Source organism: Rutidosis leptorrhynchoides, unplaced genomic scaffold, assembly GCF_046630445.1.
Source record: "Rutidosis leptorrhynchoides isolate AG116_Rl617_1_P2 unplaced genomic scaffold, CSIRO_AGI_Rlap_v1 contig421, whole genome shotgun sequence".
Taxonomy (NCBI): Eukaryota; Viridiplantae; Streptophyta; class Magnoliopsida; order Asterales; family Asteraceae; genus Rutidosis; species Rutidosis leptorrhynchoides.
This window is the reverse complement of record NW_027266654.1, coordinates 21796-33427: the sequence shown is the minus strand read 5'-3', so window position 1 is coordinate 33427 and position 11632 is coordinate 21796. Positions and strand designations below refer to the sequence as shown.

The 11632-nt window shown below is 35.5% G+C and overlaps 2 protein-coding genes across 2 annotated transcripts; one reads left to right on the top strand and one right to left on the bottom strand.

Annotated features, from left to right (window-relative positions):
* The first annotated feature begins 263 nt into the window (after positions 1 to 263).
* On the top strand, positions 264 to 2157 carry LOC139883577 (putative glutamine amidotransferase GAT1_2.1). The gene is made up of 4 exons (XM_071867737.1): positions 264 to 351; positions 765 to 1492; positions 1597 to 1806; positions 1888 to 2157. The coding sequence occupies exons 1-4, from the start codon at positions 264 to 266 to the stop codon at positions 2155 to 2157; spliced, it is 1296 nt and encodes a 431-aa protein (XP_071723838.1).
* A 742-nt stretch (positions 2158 to 2899) lies between these two features.
* Positions 2900 to 5131, bottom strand: LOC139883576 (uncharacterized). The gene is made up of 6 exons (XM_071867736.1): positions 4850 to 5131; positions 4499 to 4704; positions 3565 to 3838; positions 3398 to 3483; positions 3226 to 3317; positions 2900 to 3132 (listed from the first exon to the last, which is right to left on the bottom strand). The coding sequence occupies exons 1-6, from the start codon at positions 5129 to 5131 to the stop codon at positions 2900 to 2902; spliced, it is 1173 nt and encodes a 390-aa protein (XP_071723837.1).
* Between the last annotated feature and the right edge of the window lie 6501 nt (positions 5132 to 11632).

Here is an 11632-nt window from a genome sequence, read left to right as displayed (position 1 = left end):
ACATTGCTTCTCCTTTCTCCATCTGTCCCATTCAGTAAAATCTCACACTACTTCGGTCCAATTTGAGACAAACCTAAATAAATAAATAAAATCTTCTTCGTTAGGAAAATACAACTTGTTAGGAAAATAAAAGATTTCGAATTAATCATATAGAATAGTGTCTGTTTTTTTTCTTTCTTTTTTTCGATTTTATTATCTGGGTTTTCATTTTGTGAATCTGAAGGTTTAGAAAGTATACAACTTTGTTGCTCATAACAACAACGATGGCGTCAGAGCTGTCCATGATCCTTCCTAGGGTTCTCATCGTCTCTAGACGAACCGTCCGCAAGAACAAGTTTGTAAATTTTGTTGGTAAATTATCAAATCTCTTTCTCCGTCTGTATAATTTCAATCGGGAAATTAAAAATTTTAGATCCTTTTGTTTAATTGGGATGAATTGTAATTAACTTGTTTGATCAATAGAAATTAGTAAAACCTAACATGTTCCACGAATTCGTCCCCAAAGGGTTGTCTGATTCTGTACTGGCGGCGACATTAAAAAGAAAACATTTTTTTATAATCAGGGTTCTTAAAGAAAAGTATTAATGCTTCAGTTTTGTTTTGGCCGTTTAATTTTGGTTATGAAGTACTACGTTGGTCCCTAATTAATTGTCGCAAGTAAATTGTGTAGTAAAAACGATAATTAAGGAGTAATATATGTTATGTTTTGTTGTGTTCTTTTCTGATCTTAATTTCAATCCAATGTACTTTGATTTGTATTTTAGGGGAATACCATCTGGATTTGATTGTAAGTTATGGGGCAGTACCTGTAATAGTCCCAAGAGTGAGTGGAGTCCATATGCTGCTCGAAAGCTTCGAGCCAATCCATGGAGTTCTTCTCTGCGAAGGAGAAGATATCGATCCATCCCTCTATGAAGCAGAACTCTCTGGCCTCTCACAAGAAGAGCTCGAAGAGATCAAAAGCCAGCATGCTAGCGACACGGCAATTGATAAAGAAAAAGACACAATTGAGCTAGGATTAGCCAAGCTTTGTCTAGAAAGGAACATTCCTTACCTAGGAATTTGTAGAGGTTCCCAAGTTTTGAATGTAGCTTGTGGAGGAATCCTTTATCAGGATGTCGAGAAAGAACTCTCAAAATCGGCAAAAGAAGTAGCCACTCATATCGATTACGATAATTATGATGGACATAGGCATGTTGTGAAAGTCGTAGAGGATACACCTTTACATCAATGGTTTAACGATTCTTTGGAGAAAGATAACGGAATGGAAATCGCAGTCAATAGCTATCATCATCAAGGTGTTAAGAAATTAGCTCAGAGATTTGTTCCCATGGCTTTTGCTCCTGATGGATTGATTGAAGGATTTTATGATCCTGACACTTATAATCCTGAAGAGGGTAAATTTATTATGGGTCTCCAATTTCATCCAGAACGAATGAGAAAACCTGATTCCGATGAATTCGATTATCCTGGATGTCCGTTTGCGTATCAGGTACGTATATATATATATATACACACATACACTCTTAGATCTGTTTGTCAGATAATTTCGCCGTTATTTCTTAATTATGTATCGTCTCTGTGTTATATTTCTAGGAATTTGTGAAGGCAGTAATAGCATATAAGCAGAAACTCAATTGTTCATCAGCTTGCATCCCTAAACCATTAAAGGTTGATAAGGAATTGGAGAAGAAGAGAAAAGTTCTCGTACACAGTTTCTCAGTCGCAAGAGATATGTATTGCTGTAAAGGTTCAAAGATTCCAGGACAAGAATTAGAATTGAAAATGGGAGCAGAGTTTCTTGAGGTTAGCTTCACACACACGCAGTCTTTGATAAACAGTTTCAAATTCATGGACGGTAAATGTTTTTGTGTAAATTATTTGCAGGCAAATACAGCATTGAGTTTGCAGCAAGAGATGAGGTTGAAGCAAATGGGAGCGACAGTGAGAAACGCGACAGCATGCATAGCGAAACTGAAGATGAACGAAGGACGAGAGAAGTTTGCGAGGCAAGTAACCGGGAAGATGTCGATCGAGCAACTATCCGACTTGTTATCGTTTTATCGGATGATGGCTCAGATATGTTCGGATGAATTAGATAAGAAGTTCCATGAATTAGTGATGGAAGAAGTTTCCGAGGTAGATTCAAGCGTGTAAGTTTGAAGATTTTATGAGAACATGTTTTGAGAATGCTATGGTACAAAAGTGTTGTTCAATAGTCATTCTATGAATATGTGTTTTGGACCTTTGAATGGTTTACTGTTTCGGTTCAATTGAAGAATCATCATGTCCAATTCTAAAATAGAGGGACAAACAAAGATTGAAGTGATCCGAATCAAAATTTGCTTGCTCAATCATCTTGCTTTTCGGTATTTGGTTTGAGAACTGTCCTTCTATGTGTTTTTGAACCCTTGCTTAATTGTTTCGGTTCAATATCTTCGACTCGATTTGAATAGCATCAATTTTCTTTTCTTATGTTTTTGAGCATAACAAAAGGTAATCTTTCATCAGATTTTTGAGTTTGATTTGATCCCAAATGAAAACTACCCAGTTCAAGTCAGAAATCAGGGACATGAATAACGATAAACAAACAATCCCAAGCGAACATTTTACCTAAACACTACACTACACTACTAATTCATTATCATTAATAGTATTTTCTAAACACATGGTTCACCAACACATAAAATTAGTTTTTTTTTTTTCAATATACATATCCGAGGGGCACGTAAAAACTTGAAGCTTACGCAATCTCCTATAATTAAAAACCCCATAAAAGCTGTTGTTAAAAAAACTGCTTATATCTAAGGTACTACTAACCAATAACCTCGGACATTTCATCCCTTTTTCTTTTTAAAGTAATTTTTACGACACAACGAAGTAAACATCAATGCGTCTGTCACGTACGAGCGAAGAAGAGGAAGTCAGGGTGATTGACCGCGAGTAGTCTTAACCAGTTGTCTGCAGATTGCATGAGTGAGTTGACCAATTGACGATCAACACCTGTTGATGGAGGAGTCCATAGAGATCCCTTGAATTTGTATGAAGCAAGACCAAAAACTGGTAGTGACAGTTTACAAACACCATCCATATCACCATGTCTCACAAGATTCGGTTGAACAGATTGTGCACCTGGAATTCATACAAAATAAAAAACACTTTCGAGTTTTAATATTATTAGAGAAGACCATCTCAAGATAAATTAGTAAATGGGAGATGGATTACCTCCCACTGGTGTATGAAGAGAATGATATGTCAGAAAGCAAGCATCCAGGTCTTTCAATGTGGGCCCTGTCGGTATTCGGTAAATTGGATACCTACAAATGTTACACGGTTATAGAACAAGCATTTATATAAAAAAATTGGAAGGAGGGGATGTGAGCATTATGTAAATTACCAGGCGACAGAAATCCAGCTAGAAGGTGACAAATCACAACTTCTTAGTGTCTTCAGTTTTGGGAATCGGCAAGTTAGATCTGATATCTGTGACAATTCAAAAGGGATGGGGGGATTATACAACTGCGTTCAAATTTCTTCACAATATTGAATGAATGAAATAACAACCTTGTCAGCTAAGGGTTCCCGACAAAAAGGACGCTCACGCTCAAGATATTCAAAAAGCAGATAGCCTTGAGAATTCGTGGATTCGCTCTCATCACTGGAACTGTCTTCTTCGAGTGAAGTGTGGTTTTGTCTCAAAGACAGTCTGCCTATCCTTGAAGGCATATCATCTTTTCTCTGCTCCGTTGAGCATTGCAATCCTCTGTCAGCTTCCGAATCGCTGCTACCATCACTACTACAGTCTCTAAAATCACTGTCACTGTCCTCACCAGGTCGCCTATTACCAAAGAAACCATCTTTCAGTGCATTAAACTAAAATTGACAATTAATTAGCATTCCCTTGCCATTAATATTCCATGCATCAAGAAAACAGTAATCGATGTCTTCTCTAGGTTCACATTTTTCCATTCATTACTAACTGTTTCATTATTGTTCATTATCTACCTCTAATTATACACACAGGAAAAATAACCAATGCAAAATTGTTATCTTGACCCTATTCAAAACCGAGCTAACATGGCTTTTCCCAAGAATATGAATTCCATAACACGGCAAAACTCTGCCAGACATACTAAACAAGCATCCATTAAATTCTTCTCCAAACCAAATGGAAGGATAGGAAGACAAATTTTCAACTCTAAGGAAAGAATACCTAACCAATGTATCAAGACAGCTCATATATCATGGCCAATAATAAACAATGCATCGAGACAACTCATACAGCAAGCCCAACGGGAACCAATGCCTCAAAGACAGCTCAGATTACATGCTCACTAAAGTAGGTACTGAAAGTAGAAATGCAAGTCCTTTGCATCAATTATGGAACATGGGGTCATTCTATTCAATTCCATGCCTCACATGTCAATCAAGGCCATAATTTTTGTCCCCAGTATTTGTAATGTCGAAGCTAAATATCAAAGGATGTAACGTAACGTACCTAGATTTAACAGTTGACTTGACACCATAGAGCTGAATAGCAGACAAGTACGGTACATAATACTGAACAACACAGTCACTATCATTCATAATCAATGGCACTCCAGCTCCATAAGCACTCCATTCCCTGAATGACTCCCATAGATCAGCGAGCTCAAAGTACGTTTGGAATTCGAGATCACACGTCCTCAAGCTCCTCAACGTTGTCTGTTTAAAAACAGAAAAAGCAACTACATTTATACAAACAATAAAATGATTGATTTTCATCTAAGAGCAATTCTGAATTTTCTAAACACCATAACATTGAATTTGAAGGACTACAACAATAATAATTAAGATAATTGCAAAGGACCTTAGAAAGATACTGAGAAGGCACATGAGGCGTGATCGACTCCAAGAACCGCTCGAAATTACTCCGGGGAACCGGTTCACAAGCCGGTTTAGAACACCGGTCGGACTCGTTCCGGTTCTCCGGTTCTCGTTCCGATTTCTTAGAAGGCGTGACGTCGCTCTTGGCCCGCCGTAGTTGATCGGCCTGGTAAATCCCACCACGTGCTTTCACAGCTGCCGCCGAGCTGTACAACAATCGATCCTCGCCACGACCGCGCGTAATCTGCACGCCGGTGCCAGACATCTCCAGCTGAACCGAAAAAGGAAAAAAATAATCCGGAATGTCTTGTTCGTCTCGAAAACGGATTTATGAGATTAAAGGTTATGTTTTTATTTAGCTTTTCCTTTGATTTTTGGTGTTTGTGTTTGTTTGGGTGAGCAATTTAAGAATATACTGAGAATCGAAATGGAAGGGAAGAAGAATCTGCAATCAGAATTCGAGAGAGAGAGAGAGAGATTTTATATTTGGGAATTGGGATGAGTTTACATAGCCACCACCATGGTAATGGGGTTGATGAATGAAGGAGGAAAGCAAATGAGTTGGTAACATTTTTTATTATTTTTTCATCTTTTACCTTTTACTGTTTATTCTTATTTTTCTTCTTTGATAATAATTGACATTGTCGCACAGTATTTTATTTTTACTTTTTATTTGTTCATCATGCAGCCAAGTGCGAATACCACGAAATGAAAAATTCCCATAGATAATATGCAAATAAAGATAATGAGATTATAAGAAATAATAATAATAATAATAATAATAATATTAATGTTTTAACTTTCTCTAAAAATGTATATGCAATGTTTTAACTACAAGAAAAAATCTACTATGCCATTTCTAATTACTCTAAGAAAAATTTGGCATTTAATCTTTCCAGATGTTCGACCATCGGAGAGCAAATATTTGGACATAAATCTCTTTTATCATGTATGTACAGTAAAAAAAATTAATGATGGGATAATTTTTTTTGGATAAAATAGTAAAATATACAAATTCCAATTAATAATATAATTAATAATATGCATGTGACCTAGAAAGTTTTTATCGACCGTACTACTTTTTTTTGAAAATTAATTAATTCTTGGTTAGGTGTTTGTCAAATCATTTTGAAACACATTTTCTTTGGGCTATTCTGACAATCCTTATTTTGTAGTAATCGGTAGTGACAATGGGCATGACTTGCGCTAGACTGAGGGTTCGTATGTTACAGTTTTTGAAGGTATTTTTGGAGTATTGTTGGAATTTAAAAAAATAATTTAATGTTTGGTTGAATAAAAAACTGTAATTTTTCGTTTTTTTTATACTGCAAAAGTCCAAAAATAACATATTATTATTTTTGGACAAAAGTCCAAAAATACTTTTTTGCCATACGGGTACTGATTGTTTTTAAGTTTTCGTTATAGCTTAAGCACAAATCTATGGCACTTATTTGCTTATATATATGAAAGTTTAATGTCTATAATTGATCAAACATACAACTTCCGTATTTTCCGTATCAAAATATATATGTAAATTTTTTAATGAAGAGGCTGAATATTCCCTCCGTTATTAATGGTGTTTTGTTCTGAAAATCATGTGGTTGAAAATATTTTTATCATAACTAATTAAAGTATTTAATGGGACCAGAACTTATACTAACAGCTTTATTAATGCATGGGTTGGCACCGACCATGCTCATACAGTCATACTCATAAATTAAATTCGTCAACATTGGATAATAATAATATATACATACAGTATATACAGGCTACACCTATTCGTTATATGTGTTTAGTCTCACTGCTGTCCGCGATGAGAATACCCGAAAAAATTTAAAAAGTAATTTAACATTACATTTAAAGTTACTTTATTGTAATATAATTCATGATAATAAAATGGGTGGAATAAGGTCGTTCGTTTTGAGTATGATAGACAAAGAACAAATACATAAATGAGAGGTCCACAACGAGAGGTTTTGTTGGTTGAAAAGGATGGCTTCTTTTTTCGATCCTTAATTTATTGTTTGATTTTATAATGAATTTGTTTGGGTGCAACCTCACCACCACAAATTAATAAGTAAATAATAAAATGAAAAAGATATAGAAAGAAATAATGCAAAGAAAGAAATAATAATGAATTTTGGCACTATCCAAAGAGGCAGTTTGAGAAATTGAAAGCTAGCGTTGTTCCAATCCAATACTTGTCTCCAATCCATTCTAAATAAGTACTCCTTTCCTTTGCCTCAAGCAACTGCTTCCTTTCAGAACAATTAAATTCATCGGATGTAAAAAAAAATCTAAGAAACTGAATGCACGTCAGTTTTTTTCCCATTACTACTTTTTTTTCCCATTATTTTTTTGAGGTCTTTTTTTCCCATTATTAATAATTGAATTTAATTAACATGCATGGCTTGACTTTTCTTTTCAGCTCTGCTCTGATGTTTACCAAGCATCGTGAAACTTGAAAAGGGTCAAATATAGATAGATACTTTTCGTCTTTTTTTGTTTGTAAAAACAATAAAAGACTCGATCCTTTCAATTTGAATTCCTTTTTAATTGGGCCTTATACGACCCAAAAGCTCATGATTGAGTTGTAGTCCGAAAATCAAATTTTGGTCTGCTAGAGTGAACTCTTAACGGAAATAAGTCATTTTGGTCTGGCCCAATTTGTAATTATTATTTTTGATGAAATTTGTAATTATTAGTATCATGACTTAATGTGGAGATTATTATGTTGTGAAAGACTTCATTACTACTACTAAGGATCAAATAATCACTTTATCAAAAAAAAGAAAAGAAAAAAAGGATCAAATAAACATCACTCCAAATAGTACTAACATGTTAATTTATCTTTTCTTTTTTAAAAAGGTTCTCAAACCAAATAGTACTAGTAAGTATTTTATAATGAGAATAATTCTGATGAAATATTCATCTCAGGGATGTAGACATGATTATAGGTTAATTTTGTTTTAGCATCGACCTAGAATCAATACGAATAATGATCAAACTAAACAGATTGAATGGTTTAGTATAACTTTGGTCCAAAAATTGATGACTAGATTCCTTCTGCGTTACAAATGAATCGAGGTTGTCAATTTCAAACGTACGTAGGAATGACACGTCTAATTTTAATGAACCATTAAAATATCCAACCGTATCAATTTTGGACCATAAAGACCCGAACCGGACCATAATTATTATACACCCTTTGAAATCATGGTCTACATTTTAAAATTTAGATATAAGAAATCGAGTGTAGACTTCAAAATTGCAATTAATGGAAATTATAACTTGTATAACACTCCATAATTAGACTTGGTTTAGAAACAAACACGCGCAATCATTCAATTTCAATTTCAAATTCAAATTTTACATACATAAATATATACTCCCTGTATTGATTATCATTGCACAAGTTGAAGATAAGTTCGCTACGGAATGTGGCAAAGTTACTCAGACACGGAGTCCGTCAGTGCAGCTCCGTCGCTGGAAAACCACATTGCGAATGCTCATGAGCCGCAATTACTCATCTGACCTCCCATCGCCACGTGTCGGCAGGAGACAGGACTACTACTCCAAAACCACGACTATGAATCAGAAGACGATATTGATCAAGAATAGTGACAAGCTCAAGGATTAGTTTGTGTCCACTGGATTTGACAACGGACAAGAAGAGGAAATGAATAGAGTTGACGAGAAAGTTGATGGGAAGATGAATGTGAATGATTTAGATCGGTTTGATTCGAACGGTTCGGTTAGACCCGGTTGGGTCGGGTTAAGGTACCGTTTTTGGTTTAGGAAAGCTCAGAAACCTTTCTTGGTTTCCATTCCTGAAGAAGAGTATTGACTCTAATTCTATAATTTTATTGATATAATTTATTTATATTTATACGATTACATATTTCCATTTCCGATCATTTTTCATGATATGAAAATCTTTGACATTCATATATATACATTTACTTACTACATGACACTTAATTAGGAAACATGTATCAATTACAGAAAGGAAAAAAAGACTAACATTGATTTATTCACATTCAAATTTATTCAAGTTCAAAATTTCGATCGAATTTATTTTTTCACAGGAAAAAAGCAGTAATAAAAACAAAAAAACTTACACGATTAGCCACATTTAGCTTCAAGATATTTGATGTAGTTCTTCTATGACTTAAATGATTGGATTTCCGTCTGTCCTAAAACCGAGTCATCCTCTTTCTCTTTATTCTTTTTTATACTGCAAGAAGGTTGTAGGCGTACAAAATCCTCCCTTTAATCCCTAATTATCCACCTTATATAGTTCAAGAAGGTTGCACATAAAGGATAAGATATTGGTAATATAATATCTTTGATTCTCCCATTAAACTTGGTATAATCTTTGTTGATCAAAGAAAACACGATTTTATTGCCATTTTGACCAATTGCCTTGATTATATTTTCGGGCAAGCTCGATGTGATTTTTTTTTCTTCAGTTCTGTATTGCTTTATCGGTTTTGTTAATGAATTGAGTTTACCATAAACGGAGGACTACGAGTTGGACTTGGATCAAAACAGACGACGACAAAAGTAAGAGTGACGTCGTGGTTGACTTCTTCTTTTCCCGGACCGAGAATGTCATGAGTCGGTTAGGACTCTGAACCGGAGATAAATGTTCTATCGCTCTTTGGTCAAATTCAAATCGAACCGATTAACACAAATTAGGATCTGTCCAGAATTTGTTCTTTCCTATATTGAAATTAGAATTCGTTATATGGTTCAAATTACAATTAGGGTTTTCCTTGTCCTTCTCGCTTTGCGTGTTTTCATTGATCCAAAAGACTGAGATTTCATTTTTGAATCCTATCGGTTTGTTTTTAAATTACAATTTGGCTAGGTCTTGTTTATGTACAATGAAATTATTCACATGCTTGCTTTGTTATACTATATGCCAATCGTTGGTTGAAATTATTTAAAATGATAGATTTGCTCAATATCTATCGATATATTAGTAGTATTAAACTTTCTTTGGGTAATAACCTAACTTTGCAGAGGAAAGATGGGCAAGATAATTCACGTATAGCTTTTGCTATCGCAGCTGTGTCAGCTCTCTACTCCACCTCTGCCACCTTCCCCATCTTAATCAAAATGTACAAAGAGAGGAATGCAAAAAAGTGCATCCTCAACTGCAAATATTGCATCAATACTATCCATGGGACTAATGAAACGTCTTCTCCCCCCACTCTTACCCTCTACATCAATGAACATCCGACACCTATTGACCTTGTTTTAGATTTGGATTCGGATTTATGTGATGATGGCTCTCCAAAATTAGCGGGTAAAATGCATTTTTTTAAATGACATGCCATTACCATAAACAATGGTTTCAAACTAATTACAATGGACGTAAAATTCCCTAGGTTAGTCATCTCGTGCTTCAAATTTGAAGGGTATATGACGGTCGTCGATGGCAGAAAAATATATGTTGCATGCGGTGTGGGATATGATCAGCTACATGACATCAATTTGTACTCCATTGACATGGCCGATACTCGAGGTGGCTGGGTGGTAACAGCTCCTTTCCGTGTACCAAGGTTCACTCCTCGAAAAAAACTTAGGTGCAATTTCATACATACCTTACATGTCTTTATTTCCATAAATTGATTGAACATTTTGAATTTTAAGGTAATAGTCAAAGAAATATAATCAAATGTATAATTATTTAATGCAAGAAAGACATGTAAGGTACCTATGAGAAATGTATGTAAGTCAAGCCCTCACTCCTCACCTTGTTGTGTTTGACAGCTTGCTTTATGCCTTTGGAAGCCAGACTATGGGGCAGTTTGGATATTTTAATTCTCACAACCAGTCATGTCCTTGGACGGAGGTTCATGATGGTAATGTGTGGAATCATGTTTTTCTAAAGAGTTCATGCAGGGTCGCATGCGTACAATATCTCATGGATGAGCCGAATGTAGAATTCGTAGACGCGTCCATTCTCCCGATGCGAGATTCCTCGCTAGGGTGTCCCACTACTGTTGGTTTGAGTTACTTTGATTCCTTTTACCATTTGAAAATACTATCATGAACACGATTGGCAAGTGGCTTCATATCTCATTCATTTGTCTTGATAATTGGTAGGAAAGTGTAGCTGGCAATTGCATGTGAGTAGAGAGAAGATCATGCTTTAGATTTGGATTCGGATTTATGTGATGATGGCTCTTCAAAATTAGCGGGTGAAATGCATTTCTTTTTGAAATGGCACGTCATTACCATAAGCAATGGTTTCAAACTAATTATAATGGACGAAAATTCCCTAGGTTAGTCATCATGTGCTGCGAATTTGAAGGGTATATGATGGCGTCCATGGAAGAAAAATATATGTTGCATACGGTGTGAGATATGATCAGCTACATGACATCAATGTGTGGCCGATAGCCGAGGTGGTTAGGTGGTAATAGCTCCTTTTCGTGTACCCATGTTCATTCCTCACCTTGTTGTGTTTGACAGCTTGCTTTATGCCTTTGGAAGCCAAACTATGGGGCAGTTTGGATATTTTGAATCTCACAACCAGTCATGTCATTGAGCAGAGGTTCATGATGGTAATATGTGGATTCATGTTGTTGTCAAGAGCTCATGCATGGTCACATGGGTACAATATCGCATGGATGGGCCGAATGCAAAATTCGTAGACGCGTCCATTCTCCCGATGCGGAATTTCTCGTTAGAGTGTCCCACTTTTGTTGGTGTGAGTTACTTTGAGTCCTTTTACCATTTGAAAATACTATCA

Bases quoted from the DNA above. Each gene is read 5' to 3' on its own strand.
- LOC139883577 (XM_071867737.1), top strand. From the start codon at position 264: ATGGCGTCAGAGCTGTCCATGATCCTTCCTAGGGTTCTCATCGTCTCT. The intron at 1,493-1,596 runs GTACGTATATAT...TTATATTTCTAG, and splicing joins GATGTCCGTTTGCGTATCAG to GAATTTGTGAAGGCAGTAAT. The intron at 1,807-1,887 runs GTTAGCTTCACA...AATTATTTGCAG, and splicing joins TGGGAGCAGAGTTTCTTGAG to GCAAATACAGCATTGAGTTT.
- LOC139883576 (XM_071867736.1), bottom strand. From the start codon at position 5,131: ATGTCTGGCACCGGCGTGCAGATTACGCGCGGTCGTGGCGAGGATCGA. The intron at 4,705-4,849 runs GTCCTTTGCAAT...GTTTTTAAACAG, and splicing joins CTTCTCAGTATCTTTCTAAG to ACAACGTTGAGGAGCTTGAG. The intron at 3,839-4,498 runs GTACGTTACGTT...CTTTGGTAATAG, and splicing joins AAGTCAACTGTTAAATCTAG to GCGACCTGGTGAGGACAGTG.